The 27,822-nt window shown below is 32.2% G+C and overlaps 4 protein-coding genes across 4 annotated transcripts; 2 read left to right on the forward strand and 2 right to left on the reverse strand.

The window, feature by feature from the left end:
- Window positions 1–7,689: 7,689 nt before the first annotated feature.
- Window positions 7,690–10,264, reverse strand: LOC104644537 (uncharacterized serine-rich protein C215.13-like). The gene is made up of 5 exons (XM_026028369.2): window positions 10,159–10,264; window positions 9,936–10,032; window positions 9,666–9,783; window positions 8,663–9,463; window positions 7,690–7,785 (listed from the first exon to the last, which is right to left on the reverse strand). Exons 1-5 carry the CDS (start codon window positions 10,262–10,264, stop codon window positions 7,690–7,692), a joined length of 1,218 nt encoding a protein of 405 aa, XP_025884154.2.
- A 910-nt stretch (window positions 10,265–11,174) lies between these two features.
- LOC101254654 (protease Do-like 10, mitochondrial) lies at window positions 11,175–18,282 on the forward strand. The gene is made up of 8 exons (XM_004250043.5): window positions 11,175–11,918; window positions 12,837–13,082; window positions 13,683–13,878; window positions 14,709–14,968; window positions 15,513–15,640; window positions 16,881–17,084; window positions 17,710–17,760; window positions 17,877–18,282. The coding sequence occupies exons 1-8, from the start codon at window positions 11,453–11,455 to the stop codon at window positions 18,111–18,113; spliced, it is 1,788 nt and encodes a 595-aa protein (XP_004250091.1). The 5' UTR covers window positions 11,175–11,452; the 3' UTR covers window positions 18,114–18,282.
- A 671-nt stretch (window positions 18,283–18,953) lies between these two features.
- On the forward strand, window positions 18,954–21,402 carry LOC101254961 (L-ascorbate oxidase homolog). Its single transcript, XM_004250044.5, has 2 exons — window positions 18,954–20,478; window positions 20,801–21,402. The coding sequence occupies exons 1-2, from the start codon at window positions 19,115–19,117 to the stop codon at window positions 21,102–21,104; spliced, it is 1,668 nt and encodes a 555-aa protein (XP_004250092.1). The 5' UTR covers window positions 18,954–19,114; the 3' UTR covers window positions 21,105–21,402.
- A 1,240-nt stretch (window positions 21,403–22,642) lies between these two features.
- Window positions 22,643–27,331, reverse strand: LOC101255258 (methylenetetrahydrofolate reductase (NADH) 2). The gene is made up of 11 exons (XM_004250045.5): window positions 26,787–27,331; window positions 25,630–25,690; window positions 25,391–25,473; window positions 25,078–25,251; window positions 24,787–24,960; window positions 24,577–24,677; window positions 24,100–24,211; window positions 23,915–23,995; window positions 23,653–23,830; window positions 23,179–23,513; window positions 22,643–22,963 (listed from the first exon to the last, which is right to left on the reverse strand). The coding sequence occupies exons 1-11, from the start codon at window positions 27,186–27,188 to the stop codon at window positions 22,880–22,882; spliced, it is 1,785 nt and encodes a 594-aa protein (XP_004250093.1). The 5' UTR covers window positions 27,189–27,331; the 3' UTR covers window positions 22,643–22,879.
- Window positions 27,332–27,822: the final 491 nt, after the last annotated feature.

A 27,822-nucleotide genomic window follows, 5' to 3' on the forward strand; every position in this document is an offset into this window, starting at 1 on the left:
ACTTTTGAAATTTAAAAATGAAAAAGATCGGTGGCGGGATTAGAGTTTTTGAATTCGAGCTTATCAAACATTAAATAGAAAATCATATATAATTACGTATCTTTCTAATTTTCATATTTGATCACCTGCTATGTCTATTAAATATCGATCAAGATAGACCTCAAAAGTTTTAAATTGAATTATCCAAAATTTACAAAGGAGCCTAATATATAATGAAATGAACTTTCTGATGGAGGTCCGATTAAAAAATTGTCATAATTTGACTTGTTAAAAATATACTTTTTATTGATCTTATTCGAAATATTCGTTCAAAATCTCCATTCTTTTAGTTGTGTTTTCTGAACTGAACATCTGATACGTGAATATCATAAAACACGAATTTGACTGTGAAATCAAGTATATATTTTTTGTTTATCATAATCACACCTAATATCTTATATAATTCTATATAACAATACATATATGATTTATTGTATAAATTCTTATTGTTCATCTAATTACTCATCATGCATTACTAGTTTATTACAATCCTATTAATTTTTCAAATATTGTACATCGAATTATTCACTTAATTATTATCATTTCGTGTTTTAAAGGAGCATGCAAAAAAAATAAATATATAAAAAATAATAAAAATTATAGGTTTAAATAATAAATAAGAGTAATAAAAGATGAATAGGTAGGGACAATGATGATATGCTAGTTGTTGCAAAGTAATGATGAAATTTTTTGTCCTTTTTTTGTAATATTAATATGCATGCAGTAGTAGGGACACTTTATACAGCTGCATGCCTTTTGTCCTCTTTCCCATCTTTACTCCCATAACTTTTTTTCGTATATCTGAGGCGGAGCAAGGTAAGATCAACGACTATATATATATATAAATATAGAATTATATAGTTTTTAATAAGAATATCATTTAACTTTTTATATTTTGAGTTAGCTTAACAAGATTTCTAATTCTAGCTTTGTATTATAACTATTTTTAGACTTTGAGATAAGGATACGAATAAATATCGGAAAAAATCAAGTTGAATTGAGTTAGTTCATATCTTCAGTTTTTTAGATTCGATATTGATATTTGTTCAAAAGTTTTTGGTTTGATTCCTCATTCGTGGCAAAAGAAATTACTATAGTTTAAGATAAAGATAGACATAAATATCGAAGAATCAAGTTGAATTGAATGAATTCATATCCTTAGGTTTTAGGTTCAATATGGATGTATTTTCAAAAATTGTGGTTTGATTTCTCATTTGTAGCAAAGAAATTACTATAGTTTAAGGCAAAGGATAGACGTAAATATAGAAAAATCAAGTTAAATGGAATGAATTCATATCTTTAGTTTTTAGGTTCAATATCGATGTATTTTCAGAATTTATGGTTTGATTTCTCGATTCATAGAATCAAATTAGATATGAAAAAATACAAAGTAATAAGAGATTCATAATTCAGGTATAATTACGTTTTTTGTTTAAATTTATGTTTTTTATTTTATTTTTTAGAGTGAAGTCGGTTAAAGGAAAATTTAACCATACAAATAGAATTTCAGATCTTTAATTAAGAATGAAAAAGTACGGCTACTTTCTCTTAAAAATTGGTACTCCATTCATTTTACTACTTTCATCCACTTTTAATTGTTATAAACTTTTTTGTAGAGTCAAATAATAAGAATTTTGACTAACATTTTATGATGTATTATGTAATAAATTGTTATTTATAGTACTTTTCGTATAATTTTTTTTGTCTAATATGCCAAATTTACATAATCTAATTTAATTTTAAAAATTAATTAAATTAACTCGAAAAACGTAACATGATAATAAAAAATGAACAGAGAGAGTAATTTGCATGTTACTCCCTTTTAGTTTTTTTTTAAATTTATTTTTTCTATTTTAATTTGTATGGAGTTAAGATTAAAAATGGATCTTATAACAATAAACTAAAAATAAGTCAAATAAATCAAACCATCCTTAATTCTGTAATGTTAAACTTGACATGTGAAATTAAAATTAAAAAATTGCAATAAATAAAACAAAAACATTCTTTTATTAAAAGGCTAAAAAGGAAAGTACTAACGATAAACTAATTAACAAATGTTTAATAAGTTTTTTGTTTGTATATTCTCATTTTATTAAGTAAATTTGTCTGGCAAAAACGTGACATTTTTAAAATTACAAAATTATATCTTTTATTTTGAAAATCAACTTTGGTAAAAAGAAATGTATGTTTTTATTCGAGTTCAGATTAATTAAAATTTCAAAATGATTATCAAACATCGAGTGTGAATACAAAACGTTGGCCTATACCCATTGGCTTATGGAGTGTTCTATGATGCACATTTTTTCTTATAATGAGTGTAATGATACCTTCTTTTAATTAATAAACCTTTTCAATTTTAATTTTACCAATTTTTTTTATAGTTTTAAGTGCTTTTAATTAATAAAGATATTTTAAACTGATGACTTTTTAAAATAAATAAATGAAAAATTAACTTCAAAGTATTTTTTTCATGTATTTAAAAATGATTAAAATAAATCAGTTCAAACAGTTTCTAAATCTTGAAAATGAAAAATTATTAGACACATTTATATTATACAAGTTTGATATTATTTTTTCTCTGTTCTTTTAAATCGTTGAAGCTTGTGTTATTCAAAATTCTCCAAAAATACAATTATCATATTCGTGTTAAATTCTTTAAAAACACAATTTTAAAAAAAAAATCTAACACATACACAATTTTTAAAAAAAAATCTAACACATTTTTATTTTTAAAGAATTTGAAGAACGTAACTTGAGATTAAGACTGTCTCACACGACTAATTAAAATATTTTTTAAATATGTAAATAAAATACTGCATTAGTATTTAATAAAAAAAAATGGTGGTCAAAGAAAAAGATCCAACTATATAGTAAATTGTACTGATTTCCATGTTACAGTTTGTTATTAGTCATTTCAAATATTTCATACCTATTTGATTGAACTTTCTATCAATAATAATAATTATTCTCCTATGAGCCTATATATAAAATTAAATGCTACTCCTATCATAATAAATCCATATGAAATTAGTCCTACAAGTACATATATAAAAACATTGACATAAAAATAACAAAAAATGTCTGATATATCGCTTAATTTTATCATTTAGAGCTGATATAAATTGCTCACATATATTTCTATCGTTATAAATGAGCTTACATATATCCTTTGTCATTTAAAGCTGATATAAACGGCTCACATATATCCCTGCCATTATAAATAAGCTCACATATACCCTTCATTTAACGAAAGTTAAAAAATTAAATTTAAATTTATATATTTTACTTTTAATTTTTTTAAAAAAATTTATTTACGGCATATATGATTTTTCTATCAAAGCTCAAGGTATATTTCAATTTTTTCATACATAAATAACTTTTTGACTTCTTTTATTATAATTATTTGAGTTTCTTATTCTTATTTTATTTTTTCCTTTCATTCCATAGTGTAAAGAAAAAAATTAAACTTTTTTTTTATCTACATTGTAATTTAATTTTCGTATTCGAAGAACTACAATAAATTTTACAAGGATGTTAGTAAACATAAATAAATTTGATTATCAAAATAAGAATTCTAAATTAGTCACTGAAACAAAAAAAAAGTCAAAAAAGAAATGTGTTTGACGAGGATTAAATTTACTCTTATGGGATTATATTTTTTAGAAAAAAAATCAGACGTTTTTTTTCCATTTCCGTTAGAGGAAAAAGTATATGTGTGTCATTTGTATATAAGTAGGGCTATATATTAGTCACTTTCATAGGGTATATCAGCTCCAAATGATAAAATTGAAGAGTATATTACTTTTCCCTAAAAACAAAGTTAGAAAAATGTGTAGAACCAAGGTTTATAGTAGAATAGACTCGATTGAATTTGAATTCTGAATTATAAAAAGGAAAATTTAGTAAAATTATTTTTTCGTAAATTTAAACTAGTTATGTTTTTAATATAACTATCAAATACTAAATAAATCATACAAAAATTAATAAACATATAATATTAATTAAATTTTGAAATAAATATCGAACATCGAATAAATTGAAAAAAATAAAATTGAGATGGATATCCCGAGAGAAGCGCAGCTTACGAAGCCTAAAGGAAGGGATTGGTAAATGCATTTATTTCGGGTTGTCCCTCTGACTCTGATACTGCCCCAATAAATATTTATTTTATATTTAAAATTTATATTTCAAATTAAAAATTAAAAAGAAATATTAGTTATTATAATTTAAAATATTGAATAAAAAATATAATCTCCAATAAGTTATCAATCGAAAACTAATTTATATATAGTGAGAGCATATCAAAACTATAATTGATTTCGTGAAATTAATTTTACATTGATTGTCATTTTACTATAATTCTTTTATGTTACTCTCTCTGTCTCATATGATATTTTTTGATTTTCATCTTTCGAAATATAAATAAGTCTATTTTTTATCGTAATTTTTTTTATAGATCCTTTTTAGTATTTTGATTTATCAATTATTGTGACGTAGTTCACAAACATATAAAAGTTATTTCAAAAAATTTAAAAATTGCATATGTAATATCTGATTAAAATAAACTCTCGAAAAATGAAAAGTGTCACATAAAATAAGATAGAAGAAATATATCGAATTTGATGTTAGTAATATGAACAAGCTCACACAAGTATATATATACTTAGAGTCTTGAAAAACTAAAGTGGACTCAGATCTTATCTCTACCTCGTGAGTAGAGAGAACACTACTTCCGAAAACTTTATACATAAATAACACTTTTAGCTTGACTTCAACAGATATCTATGTGCACTTTATACACAAACATTCTACATGTGGGATGTTATATAAGACATAAAATTATCATGTTAAAATCAAATTATATAAAACGAACGTGTCTATTTACTTAATTTTATACGAATTTTATGATAGACGATGTACTCATTTCTATATCAATATCTCATGTAAATAACTATATATGTTATATATATATATTTTTATTTTTATTTTGCAATTAACTACTCTCTTTTTTTTCTTACCCACCCACCCACCCCACATCCCCACCCTACTACTACTTCTGAAAATGCATTAATTGGACAATGCCAATACAAACAAGTGATGTTCTCAATTGTTATAGTCAGAATTGACTAATCCTATTTTTTCTCTTGTGATGTGCAGAAACAAACAATGAATAATTCTTTCAGAAAACAAGTCTATATTATACCTATATATATATATATATATATAATATATATATATATGCTTCTCTCTTTACATTGACTATTCTATTCCCCTCCTTCATACCTTTAATTATTCCCCTTCTATTTTTCCCTTCTTGGAGTTTGGGACATATATCAAACACCGTCTTAATTTACGAGACACAATTTACATTACATAGTTAATACTGTTTGTAGTTTGAGAATTAAAAAAGTTTATGTTTGTATATATTTGAAAATAATGCATTCCTTCTGTCTATTTCTAATTGTTATGTGATGTTTTCGAAAGTCAATTTTGACTAATTTTCAAAGTTAAAATTAGATTATATTAATTTGATATTTTAAACAAATTTTTTTTAGATATTTCAAGAGCTAAACGAAAAGTACTATAAGTTTCAATTTTTTTTATACTAATATGATGAAAAAATACATTATAAAATGTTAGTTATAGTTCTTATAGTTTGACTTGAAAAAGTGAAATCGTGACAATTAAAAATAGAACGGAAAGAGTGAAAAATATTGCAAGTCACATGATTTGTCCATTCAAAAACTGATTTTTGGTAGCAATTAATTAACAACAATTATTTAATTATTGTTAAGTAGGTATTTTTAGAAGAAATTGACACTTTTTTAAATGTTTTCGAAATTCATAGCGATATTGAATTCAATAACAATTAGTTAGTATCGATAATAACTTTAATACTCTTGATTAATGTATAATGTTGCTAAAGATTATTTTTATTATACTGTTATGAAAAATTATGATAAAATATAAATATATATAAATTTTAAAATTCTAAAAATATCACAAATATATGTGGAGAAAAAATCAAGTCTTTCAAAAGGTGCTTTTAATTTGCTTCTCTGTTTGTGTGTGTGTGTGTGTGAGAGAGAGAAAACAATGTATGAATATCAGTATTTTCAGTTCAGAAGGAACATCTCTTACACATTAGTATTTACTTCTCTTATTTCTTTCTCTTTTATCTCTCTTCCTTAAATTATAACTTTACTCAACATGCTTTTTGCCTCCCTTTTGCTTTATTTTTTTTAAAAAAAAATAATAAATATAGCCTTAAATTATCGTAAATGATATACAAATATCCCTCGTCATATTTTTAGGGTATTAGTGTCCTTGTTATATAAAAACCAGAGTATATATACCCTTTATACACGAACAGACATACACGTGTCATAATTTTGTCTACCGACCCAAGTATTAAATATCGGATCGATGGATAAGGTTGTGTCACGTGTCTCTATTTAGTCTTCCGTTGGAGTGAAGGGCATATGTGCTCTAGTTTTTGGACGATAGAGAAAAACATCTATATCCGAGAAGTATAACAAAGGGTACTGTAGTTTATATTAGAGTTCCGATTAAACTTGAATTACGTACTGTATGATCTATTTTATGGTGACACCTTTAACATAATTTTCTCCATATTCAAAACTCAAATTTGAAAATCTGATTAAGAATTTGAACAGTTTTATCACTACACCGCAATCTTAAATTTCTCTTTCTTTGATTTCATTTTCTCTTTGGAAGAATATTATGCACCAAGCACATGCATGTGTATGTACCCTAAATTCTAAAGTCACTTCCTCTTTTGAACTAGTGTATATATTGATATCTCCCAAACATTTTTTTTGTTGCTTAGTATTAATTTGACATATATTTTATGAAGTAATAAATAAAAAATGAATTTAATATATTTTTTTATTTAATATGATAAATTTATTAAAAATGAGTATAATTAATAATAAATAAATCAAAGGCATAATTAATAATGAAGTGAATTCTCAAAATCACGAAATTTCGCGATGAAAATATTATGTGATTTTTTTCATTCGTTCAACCCTTAATAAGCAAAGTTATGTAATTCCTACGTTTAACAAAAGACGAACGATATTTCATGAAATTATTCATGCAGAGATAATTTTATCGTTGCTTCTCTCATTCATTGTGTTTAGCAATTAATTATTTTATAGTTTTAGAACATGGTTTTGCTGACTATAATACTATACACTTTACCTGTTTTTTGGGGGACTTTTTTACTTTGATTTTCTCACTTTTTGGTCAACACTATTAACCCCTTTAACTGTTTGACATTTCAATTCTTCTACTTCTATTCCTTTTTATTACTTTATTCCTTTTTCAGAAACAATTTTTTCCCTCCAATTTCTTCAGAAACTACTTTAGTTGAAACTCCACAGTATATATGAACGTTCGATCATGTTTTATCGTAAAATATGTACAAGTCAATTTACATAACTTATATATTTTTGTCAAATATCATTCATACGTAGTTAGAAACATTTAAGTAGATGACTAGTCGAGCAATCAGGCAAAATTAAAGGAGAAAAAACATTGATAATCATTGTTAAAAAAAGGCAAAATTAAAAAAAACATCTTTTCTTTTTTGATTAAACTCAAATAAAAATATTAAATGAGTTTGTTTTATGCACTAGGGATTTTGCTGCCTCTAATATTTGAAGATTTTCTCCCAGTAATTGTGCCATTTTTGCCAGAATTACCAGTGTCTTGATGGATTTCCTGTCATTAATTTGAAAAATCAAAATTAATATGAAAACTATTAAATTTTTTTACCTAAATCGTGAAAAATGGATAGTGTGAGAACAATACAATCATCGTGTGGCTAGGCAAAATGTTACACCCTAAATGACAGATAAAAATAAAAAGTCTGAGTAATTGAAAGCATCACTAGCTGAAATTCTAATACAAGTACAATGAAAGATATGGATCGAGTATAAAAACTTTTTCGATTAATTATGATTAAGTAATATGTATTTTCACTTACATTTGTAACTATCTATAGAGTCATTAGTCAAACTAAACTAACACAAATACAAACCATTCTATTTCTATATTTTTGGCAAAGACCAATTAATTTGGGTGAACTAATATGGGCCATGGGGTAGGCTATGGACATTAATTGGGCCTGAGTTTAATACCATAGGTCCAGCCCAATTTAGTTCCAAATTGAAGTTATATTATTGTTATTTTATCATCTTATATGTCACTAATATAATCAGAGGTGGAGTTACAGTTCTACTTACGAGTTTGGTATACCCCTCCCCTCCAATTTAAAATTATATATCGTAGTGTTTAAAAATAGTTATCTTTAATTATTGATCATTTTAGAACTTCAAGACAACGTTAATTATCATATTTCTATGTTATCCTTAATAGTAGTCGTTCTTGAAGACTATGGACACTTCAATTATTAGATGATGACACATAAATGGAGTAAATATTCAATGAAAAAAAAGAAGATTATATCTTAAGACATAAATAAGGGTAAAATTGTTGGAATCTTTCTTAATTAATATTTTTTGAAGCGACGTGTAAAAGAGAAATACGATAGATAATTTGAGACGAAGAGAGTAACAAGTAAATTATATACACTTACCATGTGCTTGTGAGCCATATTTGCTGAAATTCTTGAAATGTGCCTTCCAAAACCAGAGCTCTCATTCATTGAACTATTCAATTTTGCCTTCTCTTCATGAATTGACTTCCTAGCATTCATGAACTTGTCAACCATTTTGCTACCAAGAACTTGTGTTGTGACATTCCCATGTTGAATTTTTGTACTACTTGTACTAATCTCTTGTTTTCGTCCACGCGTTACACTGGGTGAACAAGATTGTCGTCTTATTGGCTTTGTAGAAAGTACTGACGTTGAAGAAGAGGACGATGATGATGATGATCCTGGTCTTTGGTTAGTTGATTGGTTAGGCCGGCCCCTGTTTGCTGACAGGGACCGGTCTGTCTTGAGATTAGGTGGAGTCTCATCAGAAAATCCTGGGAACTGAGCTCCCAAGATTCTTGGCCTTCCAGCAGGGGACTCTCCCCTGCTTTTAAGTCTCCCAGCAGGGGACGCTCCCCTGCTTTTAGGTTTAGTGTTACTCAAAGACGACTCAGTTCTCAATGTTTTTGATAAATTGGAAGCTAGGAAATTAAAACCTGAATCTTTTTGCTTGGTTGTTCTTGTTGCTATTGATGACAATGTGTTTGATCTTTCTTTATGATCATTGCTTGTATTGGATTTGATCATTGTTGTTGTTGCAAATCTTGTGTTCTTCTTTTCCTCTATTGATGACACATTTTGTTTTCCAATTTGAGTTGATTTTTTTGTATCTATTTTTGGTTTTTGATTAGGTGATGAAGATCTTACAAGAGCACTTCTTGTTTTAGCTCCTCCTGCAAACTATTGTGACAAATTTACGTACGTCTCTATATCAATCATCATCTATAATAATATTTCACTATAGCGTTTAATTTTTTTTTTCTAAAATCAATTATTCATATTATATTCAGAAAAAAACAATATTGTTATAGAGAGGTTTGCTTGTATATAAAACTTGATCATATCGAAAATTAATTTCAAAAAATATGTTAGAATCACACACCCTTGATAGAGTAACAACAGGTTGAATAATTGGGATCTCCTTCTGAATGACAAATTCTGGAGCATTGGCTTCCATGTCAAGAGATGGAAATAAAGGCGTAGCCGGTGGCGTTTTCAACCTTCAATTAAAATTTCAAGTATGAGTACGAACGAATAATGTTATATCCGATTCATATTATCTGTCTTTTAAGATTTTCACACGTTGATAGACTCAACACGCACTAATCATAACTTTGTGCAACAATCTGGTCAAAATATAATTGAATTTTACCAGTCATAGTCATTTTTTCCAACTTCAATATTCATCATATAATCCAATCCCGCTTGATTTTTTTTGCTAGAAGTCATTCTATATAGTGCATAATTCCCTACAAGAAAACATAAACAATAGATTTATTTTAGTTTTGAGAAAGTTGAGATCGACTATATGAATTCATATTTTTTCATAAAATCATGTCGAAGAAATTGCAAAATAAAAAGTAAAAACATACTACCATTTGCCTCAAATTCATCAGGGACAGGGAGAAGAAGGCTAGCTAGATCGTTCTTTTCGCGCTTATACATGTTCGTAAACAGAAGAAGATCTTCATCTCTATTCATATTTCGTAATTTTCACTATAAGAAATCTCACGATCAAACTATTAAAAGAAAATAGAATAAAATAGAAATTGAAGCTGAAAATGATTTATTTTTGGACTCAAAAGCAAGTCTGTTCTTACAACTAGTAACAAGTATATACTTTTTATTTCTTGTTAAATTTTTATGGCAATCTTTAAAGACAACTATTAAACTAGTACTTATTATAATTATTTAATTTAATAATGAATGTTTCTATTTGGCCGGCTAATAAAGAGGAAATGTTCCAAATAGAAAATAATAATAAGAGGAAATTAATATTTGTTAAGATTTTTTTATTTTTTTTTTACATTTGGCATCAGTTTGTTTGTTGCAGGCCCTATTGAGTTCAATACTTCCGATCGGTTATATGATTCTTCATCGATTATATTATTATTTTATTTAAGTTGAATCATCGATATCAAATTCAAATATAGGACAAGAATATTGGAATAGATCGATAATTAATTTAAACTAATTTATCTCATAATCCTCGTATATGTATAATTTGTAAAATTCAAACTCTAATAAAAAATCTTTAGAGTTTTTCCGTATTTTAACTAAAGATATTTTAGTCAAAATATTAGTTTTTACATTAAAAAGTATTTAAACACTAAAATAGTTTTCAAAAATAGCTATTATTCATCTCCTTCAAATATTAAAGGAGTAATATTTTCAAGTAAGTTTTTATTTTAAAAAAAATAAATTTATCGTGTGAAATGAAAGAATTTTATAGTCTTGATTATTCTTTTATAGATATCGTTTCTATCGCTTATTCCACTTCAGAATCAAATTTTTCTGAATAAGTAAGACCCCGTGATTTCTCAAACAAGTTGGCCTTATCCGCTGATAAACTTAATTAAAAAATGCACGATGTTAAATTTGTGGCGCCCTATTTTGAAGATTCTCTACTCAACCAACTCGTCCAAGAGACATGTTGTAAGTTTTTGTACATTGAATTTTTTTTAAAAAAAAATTAGAAAAAATAAAATTTAAAATACTCAGTATTTAATTTTTTTATTTTTTAATTATTTTTAAGTTTTTCTCTTTCTTGAAGGGTTTTAGAATCTCCAATTAAGGCCTAAAACCCTTTTCCCCCCTTGCGCGCGCTTTAACGGCACCGGCGTAATAGGTTGAGCTCCGGCGGACGTCACCGGAGTTACGCCGGTTTCGATGTTACGAATAGGTTCTACTTTCCGTGCATCACGGAGGTTCTTAAACAGGCAGCTTCACTTTCAATGTCCTATAATTGCTGGAGATTCTGCAATCGCCGGCATAGTGCCGGTGAGTTACCGGAGATTCATACCATTCAATTACAGTAGTAGTTTTGGGATTATTCCTGCTTCGGCCTCACTTTTTTCCACGTTGAGTTCAAATAGCTCGATTTTTAATGCACCTAATACTGAGAGAGCTGAGGAAAATGATAATGTTGAATCTAATTTATCAGTAGCTGGAGATGCTGGAGTTGCTTTATTGGAGGTAGAACGAGTGGCGCCGCGCTTATCTGATGGAATTTTGGATGCTTATTTAGCAATTGAGCTAGCATTGGATTCTGTAGTTAAGATATTTACTGTTTCCAGCAGTCCTAATTACTTCCTTCCATGGCAGAACAAGTCTCAGCGCGAAACGACGGGCTCTGGTATTGTTTCTCTTATATTTCTCTTCCAGAAAGTCTTTTACTATATGCTTCCTTTACAAGACTTGGCATTGTATTGTGAGATATTTATGGATCCCTGAAAGGAAAGTTCACTTCTTGGTGACAATATTGACCATTTGTTAAAAAAATCAGGGTAGGGGATTACGAGTTGGGTAATCGAACCCTCACCAACAATCTAAAAGTTTATATAGCCGATTAATAGAGCTACTAAGATTCCCCACACTTCTTTAACCAAGGAAGCCTTGTAAAAATGCTATCTTTTACGAAGTTCTTGTTCATTAACATAAGTGTTTGCCGCTAACCCAAAGGTTGCAAGAAGTGAGATTTGTTTGCTAAGAAGAGGCAAGATATGGGAGACATGTTTATGGGAGTCTGATTAGTGTTTTGTGAAAGGATGGAAAAATTTCTCCAGATTCATCGGGTTCATGATTGGGAATGGAAAACAACTCGTGTTGTTCTTGGCATGATATTATAGACGGGGGACTCTTAAACTAGTTTAGGATTAAGCATGAGCAGTGACAAATTCAGAGTGTAACCTACGGGTTCACTAGAAGCCGATAGCTTTTGGCCAAGCTCTGTATATGTATTTTAAATCCACTAATATTTGATTGCAAACCTCTTTATCAAAAAAAAAATATTTGATAGCAAGCCTTGTTATAATTGTATTTTAACTCGAGATTACTGTAAGAACCTATAAAATTCAAATCCTAGATCCGCCTCTGAGCATAACGTAATTGATATTGTAGCTCCAAGGCTCCTAGTTGTTTGGATGCGTGAACTTCCACCTTGTTATTGACGGTTCAATTTTCCCCTCCCTTCCCTTTGTATGGTAACTTCTTCTTTTTCAAAAAGAAGCGAATACAAAGCTTATTTTTGAATTTTGCATTCTTAATATAATAGGTTTTGTTATTCGGGGAAAGAGAATCCTGACAAATGCTCATGTTGTGGCTGATCATACATTTGTACTTGTACGAAAGCATGGTTCTCCAACCAAGTATAGAGCAACAGTTCAGGCTGTTGGTCATGAATGCGACTTGGCTATTCTGGTGGTAGAAAGTGAAGAATTCTGGGAGGGCATGAACTCTTTGGAGCTTGGTGAAGTTCCATTTCTCCAAGAAGCTGTGTCTGTTGTTGGTTATCCCCAAGGTAATTTTTTTTCTTCTAATTGATTCAACATGAAATGTAAAACCTCACACTTGATTCAAACTCTGAGGCTTTCTGTTGTTTTCCTATTGTTTGTGTGATATTATAGTGTTCATGTTTAGCAATGGGATGCTATACCTTTTTTTAAAACCTGACTATTGAATCAGAACTCACAAACAGGCTCTGCCTATTCACATTTTCTCACAAAATTAATCAATCAACTGCACCTCAATCCAAATTAATTGGGGTCAGCATTAGGAATCAACAAAAACAGCAACAACATACCCAGTGTAATTCCACAAGTGGGGTCATCATTACGAATCCTATGTATATATTAGCGCTCATTTCATTCAAAAGTTTAAACAAATGCACATTGCTTTTCTTTCTACTGAGAAATTGGGCTCCCTTCACCTTAGTTTGTTCCATGTCATAAACAATTTCCTTCCATTTATCAAATCCTATTAAAAAAAAAATAGGAGCTTCAGTTCTTGTGGCAAAATAACATATCTTTTTACTTAACAATCTTGTGGCAAATATTATTATACTAACTACCTGCATCTGATGAGTTCTGTGCTAATCATTATGATATTCACTTTTTTCTAGGGGGAGACAATATATCTGTCACAAAAGGTGTCGTCTCAAGGGTTGAACCTACACAATATGTACATGGGGCTAGTCAACTATTGGCAATACAAATTGATGCGGCTATAAATCCAGGGAATAGTGGAGGACCAGCAATCATGGGTGACAAAGTGGCTGGAGTTGCTTTCCAAAACCTTTCGGGTGCAGAGAATATTGGGTAAATTAGAATTTTTGTCGTCACTTTGTGTCTCCATAACTACCATGAAGATCTAGTTCAACTGCTTCATTTATTGCTTGCTCTGTCATATATTATTTAGTTAAATTTTGATGGGGAATATACGCTGATATCCATGCAGCTCCTATTTGCAATCATGCTTTAACCTTTCCTTTGTAATTGTAATTTTTTGTGATTCAGTCACAGTTTTTCATATCAGCTGGCTTGTTATACATAAAATGAAAAAAAAGCGAACAACCCTTGGATCCTCCCCTCCCTGCTGCCCTCCTATGAGAAAAAAATTAAACTGGAAGTGAACCAATCTGGGTTCTGACGTTTATTTCGTTGGCCTGAATCTGAATGCATGTTATTCTTCTTTAACATTTATTTCTATGCAGATCTTCTCTCCCTATTTTTTCAATCTTCTGGCCCGCTTGTCCTAGTTTCTCTATCATTTATTCTTCATCTTTTGATTTAGTTCTTTAATTGGTTAAAAATCATTCTTTAATTTTCTGAAACAGTCCTTGTTCATGCGTTTACGGATACGAAGCTTGACTTGTAGCCGTTTGGTTCTAGCGTCATGATATTATTCTCTTAGTTGTGATATACAGTTGATACTAAGTTTTGCTAGATGACAATTAATAGTTTGAGTCTAAGTTTGTTTAGCATATGGGAACACGTAGTAGCTCTCATGCTGCAACCAGTCAAATCTAAACTGATCCTTCTTGATTAAACAATCTACTTCAGAGAAAAAAATCTTCTGTTATTAGAAAAATGAAATTACAGTCTTCTAGTTTGACCTTACAAGTTCTATTTCTGGTTGGATTTTGCAGCTACATTATTCCTGTTCCTGTGATAAAGCATTTTATATCTGGCGTAGAAGAACGTGGTGATTACTTTGGATTTTGCTCTCTGGGCTTGTCATGCCAACCTACTGAAAATGCACAAATTCGAGAATACTTCCAAATGCAGTCAAAAATGACAGGTGTACTTGTTAGCCGAATCAATCCTCTTTCTGATGCTTCTAGAGTATTAAAGAAAGACGATATAGTCCTCTCATTTGATGGTGTCCCCATAGCAAGTGATGGAACAGGTAGAATTCTCTGATTTCTCTTGCTCCTCTCTTTATTGTGATTCTTGTATGCAATAGTTAAACTAGTATAAGACTCCACACTGAAGAGCCCTCCCCTTCTTCACAGTTACTGTGAGTTACCAGACTGGAGAGTTCTCTCCTTTTCCCCCATAATTTATTACACGTGCTTTTCTCTTGTTTTAAATGTTTTTGAGGGAAAATGATGGGTTAGGATGAAATGTGAATATGGTTCTCTCCATTGGCTCTTGTAAGCAGGGTAGCATCAACTTAAAAGAGTTCATCTTCTCTTAGCTTGCAACTATGAGTAATTTTTATGACTTCCCTTGGTAAGATGGATATCCTTGAGTCTAGGCTCTTCTCATTTTTGAGTTTTCTCTTGCATGTGGATAGCTCGTAATTATACCAGAACTGCATAAGTGGTGTGCAGGATATGAGAATTGTTAAGGCTGGGATAACTTATTTTCTGCTAGAAAAGTTTGCCCTTCTGCATCCTTATTCTCCATCATCTGAAGTTCCGACTTCTGACATTGCTTATGATTTGCAGTTCCTTTCCGAAACAGAGAGAGAATCTCATTTGACCATCTCGTTTCTATGAAGAAACCAAATGAAACTGCTGAACTTGAAGTCTTGAGGGATGGTGAAGTGCATGACTTCAAGATCACACTTCATCCTGTAAGTCACTTTTATTGAACCTTCAGTATTAATTATTGTTTTCAAATTTGGATACTTGCAGTGGGTTCTCAAACTTTTGCTCTTATCCTCAGTGCATGTTGTCCAAACAAATAGATTTGAATTACTGCACTTACAATTAAGAAAACTGTGGATAATGACTTAATACTGAGGCTCTAGTAGAAGTAAATTCTTCATTTTTACACGATATAATGTGTAAGTTCAAGGATTCAACCATTCTTACTTAGGTATCTAGAATTTTTCATCCAGTATCCTTTTGTCAGCTGGAAAACTAAACAATCTGCTCTGACAAAAATAGGAAAAACAGAAAAGGCGAAAGCAGCCTTGATCAGTTCGTCTTTTATTGTTCTGTGTATCTTCCAGATGTATTTTGCGTGTGAAACTAAGGTTGAACTTTGAGGCCTCTTTCACCTTTTCTCTTTTTCTACTTCCATCTCGTAGAGTGTAAACCCTTCCTTTTGCTATTTCTACTTCTGTGATTCTCTTTTACTTTCACTTGTTATCAACATCTCATTTCTCTACTCATGTCTATTGTATATGTCGTCTTCTATTTCCTAATTCTTGATATTGAAGGTAATCGTAGTACAGTTATTTAAGCAACTATACATGAAACTAAATATTGCAAGTGAATTCCTTTTTGTTATTGATTAAGTGAGAACTAAACTAAATTTTCAGGTTTTAGGAGAGGTATAGGCCTAGGTCGATGATTAGGGTATAAGGATAGGATGTACGCTAATCGTTAAGCTTCCTATAGGACGAGTATACCCCAATCATGACCCTAGATTTAGGGAAGTTTGGGTCGACAATTCATACACTATTATTCACTCACTGCATGACAATCCCTACATTATTATTTACCGCTTAAAAATATTTCTATCATTGTACCTGCATGATTAGTTCATGAACTAAATGAACCCCCTCCCCAGCCCCGCATCGTATTCCTTTTCTAGGCGTAGAACTAGCATGTTGAGAAGTAGTTCAGACTGCCTGGTGTTTAGGGAGTATCACACACTGCTGTTAGAAGTATTCTGGGTGCAGGACTGGGCCAAGGTTAATTTTTGCTTTGTCACTCTTGGAGATCTGGTGCATAGAAGTAGGGTGTTGAGAAGACGACTGTACTTTCTGCTAAGCCTTAAAGTGAACACTTATAACTTATATGATCGTAAATATTATGGTTTCTTTGGCGTTAATCTACTGTATCTAACTACTAAATATTATGCAGTTGCAACCTCTTGTTCCAGTTCATCAATTTGACAAGCTTCCAAGTTATTTCATTTTTGCTGGTCTCGTCTTTATTCCATTAACTCAACCATTCCTTCACGAGTATGGAGAAGAATGGTATAATACCTCACCCCGCCGGTTGTGTGAACGGGCACTTCGGGAACTACCTAAGAAACCTGGCGAACAATTCGTCATCCTTTCACAGGTATGATCTACAGTTTCTTGTCCTTCTGTCAAATGGAGAACTTAAATAATTTCTCTCAAAGAAAAAAGTGACCATGCAATTTCGTTATGATTTCACATGCTAAAACGTATGCTGAGGAATTGCAAAACCAGTGTATCCAAATGGGTAGATCTTTTGCGAGTCTATGCACTTGCAAGTTTTGATTGTTGAATCTGCAACATGATACACCCTTATTGCTGGCATGATAAAGTCCCTTAACCTATCACTTCCCAACTCTCCCCTGATCAGTTCTGGTCAAGCAATCTCATATGCTCAGGAAATATTTCCCATCCACCGAGTCCACAAGCCTATCGACCTGATGCATGTTCAAGCGCATAAATATTTTAAGTGACGCTTTCTTGCAATGTGGCTAAAGTCCAGGTTTTTTTTTCATGGCAAGATATAAGACATGTCTTGCCTTGGCCAATCTATAAAACAAACTATAGATGCATTTGTTTTGTTCAGTTTTTGGTGTTTTCTTTAACGTTCACTTCTCAACCTAATAACCTAACCTTTTACATAGAGACGAAACTTTGATTTTCCTTAAGATTGTACTCACAGATGAACACAATATACGCTACTAACGTGACCTTTCGTAATTAATTAGGTGTTGATGGATGATATTAATGCTGGTTATGAGCGCCTTGCTGAGTTACAGGTAAAACACTCGTTGCTTCTATTACTTCATTCTCTTCTTAAGAAAGACAGCGAAATGACGCCTTTTAATCATATTCCACTTTGTTTCCGCGGAAATTTTGGACCATTTTGTTACAGGTGAAGAAGGTTAACGGTGTAGAAGTTCTGAATCTGAAACATTTACGTCAACTCGTGGAAGATGGTAACCAAAAGAACGTGAGATTCGATTTGGATGATGAGAGGGTGATTGTTTTGAACTATGAATCCGCAAGAATAGCCACATCGCGAATATTGAAACGCCACAGAATACCTCATGCCATGTCTATCGATCTCACTGATGAGCAAAATGCAGCTGAACTTCTGTCAGCTTGCTGAACCTAATTTTGTATACCAGTCGAACCTCTCTATTATGATATCGTTTGCTGTTATAGAATATGATTGTTACAGAGAAGTCGGATTGTACTCTTCACTATTCTTTCCAAATTTTTGTTATTTATATACCTTTTGTACTTTTATTTGAAATAATGTATTCATATTTATGTTAGTCATTAGTTGTACAGTTTTATTGAAGAGAAAAAAATATACATGTAGTGTACATGAATGTTGCAATTTTTTTAAAAAAAAGAACGGTTATTTATGAAGAAATCGCGATGATAATTGAATTAAAAGAAAAAAGATAAATATACCCTTGAATTATCGTATATGTCCATTTATACAAAGGGTATATATGCTCTAAATTTTGGACGGCAGGAGTACCAGTGTGCCAAAAATATGACGGGAATATTTTTGCATACAATTTACGATAATTTAGGGATATATTTATCCTTTTTCCCGTAGAATTAAACAATGACGAATAACTTAAAAGACTTAAAAGTTAAATTATGTTTTAACATAAAAATATATTCTTTGACTAGTCAAATTGAAAGATAAAATAAAAAACCTACACTATGAATCAAGAGGGCAAAGAATATAATATATATTGTTGAAAAAAAATAAATGTAGTTATAAATTTTCAATAGTTTTTTTTTTCTTCGATTTGATTTGACTATTTAATTATTATTTTTTGAATCATAGAGAAATTAAAGGAAGACCAAAACAACCGGAGATAATAAAAAACCAAAAGAAAAACGTTATTTACGGAGAAAAAAAGGTCAATTTGAATGGCTATTACCTTTATTTTTTACAATATAAATAGATCAAATTCATTATCAAAACATCATCATCCTTTCCTTTCTATGTTGTAATAAATAATAATTTCCTTTTTTTTTCTCTCTCGGGTTCTCTTTTTGGTTTTTTCGATTCGATCAAAACAAAGTTTTAAAGAATCGAAAAACCATAAGAAACACGAGAGAAAAAAGTATAAAAAGAAAAAAAAAATGAATAAAAAGTTGGGTTGTGTGCTATCAATTTTGTTAGCAATAACCTTGACCATTTCAGTAAATGGAGAGGATCCTTATTTGTTTCATGAATGGAAAGTTACCTATGGCACCCTTTCTCCACTTGGTGTACCTCAAAAAGTCATATTAATCAATGGTCAATTCCCTGGCCCTAGAATCAATGGAACTTCAAATAACAATGTTGTTGTCAATGTGTTCAATCAATTAGATGAACCACTTTTACTCACATGGAGTGGTATCCAACAAAGGAAAAACTCATGGCAAGAAGGAACCCTAGGTAACAATTGCCCCATCCCTCCCGGTGCTAATTTCACTTATCGTTTCCAAGTCAAGGATCAAATCGGTAGTTACTATTACTACCCTACCACAAGCACCCATCGCGCTGCTGGTGGTTATGGTGGTATTAGTGTACTTAGTCGCGCTTTGATCCCTGTACCATTCGAGACCCCTGAGGCTGACCATATGGTCCTCGCGGGTGATTGGTACACCAAGAGCCACGTCGAATTGAAAAGGATGTTGGACAGTGGACGTGCTCTTGGTAGGCCAACGGGCGTTCTTATAAATGGTAAGAGTGGTAAAGGTGATGGTAAAGACGAGCCGATGTTTACTGTGATCGCTGGAAAGACGTATAGGTTTAGGTTTTGTAATGTTGGAATGAAGGATTCTATTAACGTAAGGATGCAAGGACACACAATGAAGCTTGTGGAGATTGAAGGTTCACACACAGTGCAAAATGTGTATGAGTCTATTGATATCCATTTGGGACAATGCTTCTCTGTTTTGGTTACTGCTAACCAGGAACCAAAAGACTATTACCTCGTGGTGTCCACGAGGTTCACTAAAGACTCACATGTGGCCACAGCCACTATCCGTTACGCTAATGGTAAGGGCCCCGCCTCACCTGAGTTGCCTAAGGCACCCGAAGGGTGGGCGTGGTCCCTTAACCAGTTCCGTTCATTCCGTTGGAATTTGACAGCTAGTGCAGCTAGACCTAACCCTCAGGGATCTTACCACTATGGTCAAATCAACATCACCCGAACCATTAAGCTAGTCACATCAGCTGGACAAGTTGATGGTAAACTACGTTACGCGTTGAACGGTGTGTCCCATGTGGACACCGCGACCCCAATCAAGTTGGCTGAGTATTATGGTGCAGGGGACAAGGTGTTCAAGTATAATCTGATCAAGGATGAATATGAACCTAATCCAGGACAAGATAAGATCACAGTTGCACCTAATGTGGTCAATGCCACTTACCGCAACTATGTTGAGATAGTCATTGAGAATCATGGCAAAACTGTTCAATCATGGCATTTGTCAGGACACTCATTCTTTGCTGTTGGGTAAGTTTCTCTCTATCTTTCATCATCATCCGTAACAGAGTCAGGATTCAGAAAATCACTATACTGTCACATTGGGATCCGAACATGCATGTTACCTAAAATAATTTCTGACCCCGCCACAGTATCAGATCCAGGATGACCTAAAATGACTTCCTAACCCCTACTTTTACAACCTACTCAGTGGATTTTGAATCAAAATTACTGAATTCTATGGATACTATAAGGGAGAATAGTAAAGTAGTATATATGATTCTTTTTTTTTTGAACTATAATGATATTGTTGATGTGATATTTATAAATATTTTTTACGTTGTCAATACAGAATCGAACCAGGGAGGTGGGCCCCAGAGAGGAGAAAGAACTACAACTTGCTTGATGCTGTGAGTAGAAACACAATCCAAGTTTACCCAAAATCATTTGCAGTTATAATGACAACACTTGACAATGCTGGATTATGGAATTTAAGATCAAATTCATTGGAGAGAAATTATTTGGGACATCAATTATATTTCAGTGTCCTTTCTCCAAATAAATCAATTAAAGATGAGTACAACATGCCTGATAATGATTTATTATGTGGCATAGTTAAGGATATGCCAAAACCTACTCCTTACAAAGCTAATTAAAAGAACAAAATTATTTTATTCTTTTTTTTTTCTCATTATTTTGTGAATTTTATACATTTTTGAGCCAAGAAAAAAAAAAAAAAAAGCTAAGGAGGAGATAAAGTATACAAAGGGGGTCAAGCTTTTTTCAACAAGTGGAACAGAAGTTTTTTTTTTTTTTTTTTTTTTTTTGTCTGTGTGTGTTTGTAATTTTTTATTTTTGAAAATACCAAAAAATTTAGTCTTGATCAATGAATGCATTATTTGATTTCATGATGCGTTCATGTATTAATAAAAAACTTCAGAGAATTTTGTCTTATCTTTTATTTTATTTTATGAATTTTCTTTAATTTTCTCTTTTAGAAAAAATAAATATTAAACTCGTAAAATATTGAATTCGATCGGTTAATTATTATTTAAAGAATTCCTCTGTGTTCTACCTAGTTCTAATTGATAAGATATTCAACGGTAATTCGACTAGCTATTTTATATATTTTTGAATAAATATTTGTTTTTGTTTGAAAATTTTAATTAAATTCTTTTTAGAACTAATATTGATTTCACTGTTTTATTAACAAATCAAACTTAAAGGAAAGAATATATTTTTTTACTGTGTGCAAATGATACTTGCTTTTTATATAGGGAAAATGTTGAATTTGTAAAAGCACAAAGAAATAAGTATTTTTTTAAATCATAGGTTCGAAAAGCAAAAAGGTGTGATGATTCATAATGGTGATAATTAACCGTGATAATTTTGATTCGATGATTAATGCCGTAGTTGATGATGGTAGTGATTATGAATAACAGTTGATAGTAATGGTGGTTGGTGGTGATAGCTTAACTGATAGTGCTACATAGTGATCAATAATAGTGATTGACGATATATATTATTGGTCGATGATGGTAATTGGTTATTGTGTAGTGATAATGGTTGACAATAACGATTGTAATGGCGGTGAGACTTCCTATGATGATAGCGGTGTTTGATTAAGATCGTTGTGAATAGTACGATGAGCGATAGTGACACTAATGATAATATAGAGCGAGATGAATAACCTTATATATTATAGATCTTTATAATTCAGATACATTCGGACTCATTAAGTAGTCATAAAATTTTAAAAAAAAAATAAAACAAGCATAGCAAGTTACCAACTAAATGCATCTTCAATACACAATAGTGTATACTTTCTTTATATTGGAAAAAATGACAAGTATACGTTCAAACTATCGTAAATGGTAAGCAGATACTCTTCATCATACTTTTGGAACATTAGTGTCTTTGTCATCCAAAAACTAAAGCATATATACCCTTTATACTAACCGGTATGCACGTGTTATAATCTTATCCACTAACCCGATATTTATTAAATATCAGATCGACGAATAAGATTGCATCACATGTCTCTATTTAGTCTTCCATTAAAGCGAAACATATATGCTCTAATTTTTAGACTACAACATTATAATATCCCAAAAGTATGACGGAATATAATAATTTTTGACCGATTGACCAAATGTGTAACTCATCCATAAATAATTGCACATAGAACAAGAGGTGTGGAAGGATAATTGCTTATAAATTTGTAAAGATTGAAGCCTTAAAAGGCAAAGTACATCAAATTTGAAGAGGAAAAGAATAAATTGAAGGGAACAAAACCCTTTAAATTATTCCTATTATAAGAACTTAGAACAACAACAATAATAACAATAATAATAGTAACAACATCCAGTAAAAACTCTTGGAATAAAATGGGACTAAAAAAAGTTGAGAAACTGAGTTTTCTTGGTTAGTTTCAGATATCCTTGAAGATGGAAAACAAATCACCATTGATGTAGTCATTATCGACGAGGCTGACCAAGAAGTAACTGTTCTGAACCTGTAACCAAAAAACAAAAGATATATATTTATCGGTATTGTACAAGAGCAACTACATAACACAAAGGCGTTCGGACAATATATGGTTGAAGTTGAAAAGGATGGAATGAGTACTGAACCATATGCAAGGTTGATTTCTCAGATGATCAAGTAATAGTTAGTATCTCAGAAAGTCATATTTCTTAACGAAAAGAGAATAAGTTGTTAAATACATACTTGTTCAAGCAATTTTCTTGATGGATCAGTCTCTGGGTATAATTGAGCCCATCCTCTTGACCAGATTTCAAATGCCTCATCCTTCCATATCATGAAGCTGGCGGGATCAACGACAGTTGGTTGTATAATTTCCTTAGCTGGGAAAACTCCCCATGTCACAGCGTTGATGTCGGTTTGGTTGACGTTGGAGATCCAGTTTCCTTCCTTGTTTACAGCCATGTAAGTTAGGTAAGGGAAAGACTTGCATTTCTCAACGAGGGCGTTCAACTTCTCCTGAGAGCAGAAGAACTCCAAGTATGCCTTTTGATAAACATATCCGCCGGGGCCACCCCATCCTGCAGAAAAAGATCAATAAGCCGGTCAATAAGAAAGTCGCTATAATTGGAAAAACAACAACATATCCAGTGTAGTCCCGCATAATGGGGCCTGGGAAGGATAGTGTGTTCAGGTGGAAGGTTTAGGAACCGAACTTACCAACAGAAGGAGAGTCGGACTTCTCAGCATTAACTGCTGGTTGGCTGTTAATAGTCAGGAAGCCTTTCGTGTTGACCTGACCCAACTTTTCGTTTATGATCTTTGTCTCTGGCTGAAGACCATCTAACTCAGACCATGGGCAGCTTCTCAGCTTTCCAAGACAGTAGTCCTTGAATTTCTGATGTGAAAATTCTGTCAGTACCAAACGTTCGGAACAAGTCTTTGGTTTTGACAAGAAATGAACTGTATCTGAAAATCATACCTCGTAGATATCTTCCACGCTATTCAAAGCCGCAGCCCATTCCTCTTGAAGCTTCTTATCTCTTGAGCGTGCACGCATGAACTGTAGAGGTTCAAAATAAGAAAAATCTTCAAATATTTATTCGTAAATGATTTAACTAATTATTCCTCAGAGAGATCTATACGAACAAAACAAGTTGCAATTACCTGATAGTCGGTAAGTGCTCCGTATGATGGATTTTGAGCATTGCTCCATCTACCATGTGGGTATTCATCCCAACCTGTGGTCCTTGAAATGTAGCTCTTTGGACGATTCGCCCTACCATCATTGACAATGACAGATCAGATTACAACAACAACAGACTCAGAGTAATCCCTACCTTTATGGTAGGTAGAGAGGTGAGAGGTTGTTTCCGATAGACCCTCGGTTCAAAAAAAAAAGAAAGGAAGCAATTCAAAGTAGTTTTGGACAGAGAAAATACGGAAGTGAAGAAGCTGTGGCAAGTAACAAGGAAAACACTACATAGCATGCTAACAGGAAGGAACAGTAACAACAACTAAATAATATTGTGACTGAAGTATAAGAAACAACAAATAGTCACAGAAATTGAAAGAACAAGAAACTACGACGATGATAGATCATATAAGAGTTGTACTCAGACATTAATTCACATCTCTACATACCAAAATATAGGACGCACATCCTCCTTGACACGGAAAATATTTGCAGGACGTCTCCAAGGCAATGGCCTAGAAATTTTGGACTCTTCGATTAATCCAAGATTCTGCATATCCAAGACATCTCACATTTGTAAGTTGAATTCTTGCCTATATTACAGATCATGATTGTTTCATAAATTTCGAAGTAGAAAGTTCAAAGGTAAGAAAATAAACCATCAAAATGGCCAATGCTGATTTCTCCATGTTCAATGTATAAAGATGCAAGGTCTTGATGCCAGTGGCTAAAATCTTTTTGCACATCTCAGTTCCAAGGTGAATTCCATAGGCTTTGACAGCCTCTTCATTGTCCTTAATAGGTTCCAATGCAGCCATTATCTCATCCGGAATCTACAACATAATTAAAGACAACTGAGTGTCTATGATGCAGGAGCTGCTAATCAACCTTTATTATGTCTTAATTAGCAATATAGTTTTTATTGAATGTAACACATAATATGGGGATACCTTAGTCTTGCAAAATCCAGTCATGCGCAAGAAGCCCTTGTAATTGTTAATGGGCATGATACCCGGAACGATGGGGCAGTTAATTCCAATTTGGCGGCAATCATTGACAAATTTTAGGAAAATATCAGTATCGTAGAAGAGTTGAGTTACAATAACATCAGCTCCAGCATCAACCTGTAGAATACAGGTTAACATAAGTACCTCAAACTCATAAACAAATCAAAAGCGACATAAAATATTCCCTTTGATGCCAGATTAATACCACAGGCATTACATCTGTCGTATGAAAAACGTAATGCTGGGAATAGACTACCTTTTTTTTAAGGTAAGCAAGGTCATTTTCATAAATCTCTTTGGTAGCTATTCCATTAGCAGGTATAACATCAGGATGTGCCTCTGAAAAAGAATCAAATTAGCATTCAGTAACAGCACATAAACAACAGAAAAACGAGAAATCGTTTCTACTTTAAAGACTAACGCGGAATAAGTAAATCACGGCCCATATTTGTCCAAATAAACAACGTAAAGCCCAAGATAGCAGTAGCCACCAACCTGGATAACCTGCAACAGTTATCCCAAAGTAATCCCCATACTTGGCACGCATATGCTTCACCTAAAACCAAAAAGAAAATCAATTAATACTAACACAAATACTGCACCAGCCATAACATAATCTCTAAATACTCAAAACTTTTCCATAAGCTGGTTGCACAATTTATCATGGTATCAAAGCAAGCAACTGGTCCTAAGTTCAAATCTCATCGACACTGAAAAAGTTAGAGATATTTCAATAAGTTGGGTCCATAAATCAGGCCAACATATGAAGGTACGCATTAAGACATACATAATTAAAAGTGTGTTCTCTCTAACTACTTAGACAAATACTGCACCAGCCATAACATAAAGTACAAGTTTTAAATGAGGTGGTCCACGCAATTTAATATGGTATTAAATCAAGCAACTAGTCTTTGAGTTCAAATCTCATCGTCACCCAAAACCAAAACATATTGCTACAAGTCGGTATCCGAATATAAGGCCAACGCATGAAGGGACATGTCGAGACATAATATAATTAAGTAATTAAAAAGTGTGTTATCTCTAAATATTACCACAATATCACACCAACCATAACACAATGCCTAAAAGCTTAACCTTTTAAACGAGTTGATCACACAAGCAACTAGTTCTGATTTCAAATCTCATCGTCATCCAAAACACATTTGGATAAATTGGATTCGAGAATCAGGCCAACACATGAAGGGACATATCGAGACATAACATAATTAAGTAATCAAAAGTGTGCTCTCTCTAACTACTACCACAAACATCCCACCAACCAAAACATAACATCTAAAATCTTAACCTTTTAAACATGGTGGTCCGCCAATTTAACATGGTATCACAACAAACAACTAGAGTCCTGATTTTAAATCTCATCACCTTCCAAAAAGCAAACACATTTAGATAAATCGTGTCCGAGAATCAGGCCAACACGCGAAGGGACATATTGACACATATCACAATTAAGTAATCACAAATGTGTTTAGGCTGAGTTCTCAACAGGAACATGTCTAAGTGATTAATCATGTCAACTTTGAGTGTCTATATATGTATTCAATCCACAATTCAAAGTTTCAAACAATTATGAATATCATAATGCAAACTAGATCCAATATGAAAAAACAAAGAGCGAAAGTTAAAAATTTTACCAGATCCAAAGCACAAGCAAATCCACCTTCAACCTGAACAAACTTATCCTGACCATGAGGAGGATCTCCACGAAGAGCAAGAACATTTTGAATACCATTAGCCTTGATAGTATCAAGAGCATGATCAATTTTTTCAACAGGCATATTTGTACATGTCAAATGCATCATAGATTCAACACACACCATATTCTGCATCCTATTAACAATCTCAAGTGTCAGATCTGCTGTTGAACCACCAGCACCCCATGTTATATCACAAAAAGATGGACCATGAGCAACCATTCTTTCCATTCTTTCAAACAGATTTTCAACCCCATCATCAGTCTTTGGTGGGAAAAATTCGAACGAAAATATCACTTTGTCAGTCTTGGCTGCTTCTTGAATCTTCTCAATTACCTTCATTTTCTTGAAAAATTGAAAATGGGGGTGTTGGATTAGTGAAAAATTGTGTTCGAGATTGAAGATTTGGCAAGAATCTTGAAAAAAAATTGCAGCTTTTTTATAGTAGAAGCAGCTTGGTGGTGATTGGTACAAAGGGGGCAAGTGAGGTTAGGAGGATATAAGTAGAAAAAGATGGAAAAAGTTGGTGAGTGGTGGTGGGGTACACCATTATAAGGGGTTGTTTGGTAATGAGGGTTTTAAATTATACCGAGATTATAATTCCTTAATTAAACAATCGGATTCCCCTTGTTCGTACCAGTTCTGAGTTGGTTGTTCGACGCTTAGGGAAGCCCCCCCCCCCCGAAACCCGTTACCAATTCATCTCCCAATCGGCACACGATGAGATCCGCTCTCGTTCGGAGAAAAGCTCGAGCAGTCCACTGACAATCGACGGGTTCGAGACTGGGACCCCGTGCCCATCCCTCGGAGCGAATCCTTTTCCTGAAGTTACGGATCCATTTTGCCTACTTCCCTTGCATGCATTGTTCGATCGACCAGAGGTTGTTCAGCTTGGAGACCTGATGCGGTTATGAATACGAACGGACAGAAAAGTATTGAAAAACACCGCTGAACTTTTGGGATAAATTATTAGTTT

The sequence above is a fragment of the Solanum lycopersicum genome, chromosome 11 (genome assembly GCF_036512215.1).
Source record: "Solanum lycopersicum chromosome 11, SLM_r2.1".
NCBI classification, from domain to species: domain Eukaryota; kingdom Viridiplantae; phylum Streptophyta; class Magnoliopsida; order Solanales; family Solanaceae; genus Solanum; species Solanum lycopersicum.

Bases quoted from the DNA above. Each gene is read 5' to 3' on its own strand.
- LOC104644537 (XM_026028369.2), bottom strand. From the start codon at position 10,264: ATGAATAGAGATGAAGATCTTCTTCTGTTTACGAACATGTATAAGCGC. The intron at 10,033-10,158 runs GTAGTATGTTTT...GTTTTCTTGTAG, and splicing joins TGATGAATTTGAGGCAAATG to GGAATTATGCACTATATAGA. The intron at 7,786-8,662 runs GTAAGTGTATAT...AATTAATGACAG, and splicing joins ATATGGCTCACAAGCACATG to GAAATCCATCAAGACACTGG.
- LOC101254654 (XM_004250043.5), top strand. From the start codon at position 11,453: ATGTTACGAATAGGTTCTACTTTCCGTGCATCACGGAGGTTCTTAAAC. The intron at 13,879-14,708 runs GTAAATTAGAAT...TGGATTTTGCAG, and splicing joins TCGGGTGCAGAGAATATTGG to CTACATTATTCCTGTTCCTG. The intron at 17,761-17,876 runs GTAAAACACTCG...ATTTTGTTACAG, and splicing joins AGCGCCTTGCTGAGTTACAG to GTGAAGAAGGTTAACGGTGT.
- LOC101254961 (XM_004250044.5), top strand. From the start codon at position 19,115: ATGAATAAAAAGTTGGGTTGTGTGCTATCAATTTTGTTAGCAATAACC. The intron at 20,479-20,800 runs GTAAGTTTCTCT...TTGTCAATACAG, and splicing joins CACTCATTCTTTGCTGTTGG to AATCGAACCAGGGAGGTGGG.
- LOC101255258 (XM_004250045.5), bottom strand. From the start codon at position 27,188: ATGAAGGTAATTGAGAAGATTCAAGAAGCAGCCAAGACTGACAAAGTG. The intron at 25,474-25,629 runs GTTGGTGGCTAC...ATTCTTTTTCAG, and splicing joins AACTGTTGCAGGTTATCCAG to AGGCACATCCTGATGTTATA. The intron at 23,996-24,099 runs GTAATTGCAACT...GAACCTCTACAG, and splicing joins GAGCACTTACCGACTATCAG to TTCATGCGTGCACGCTCAAG.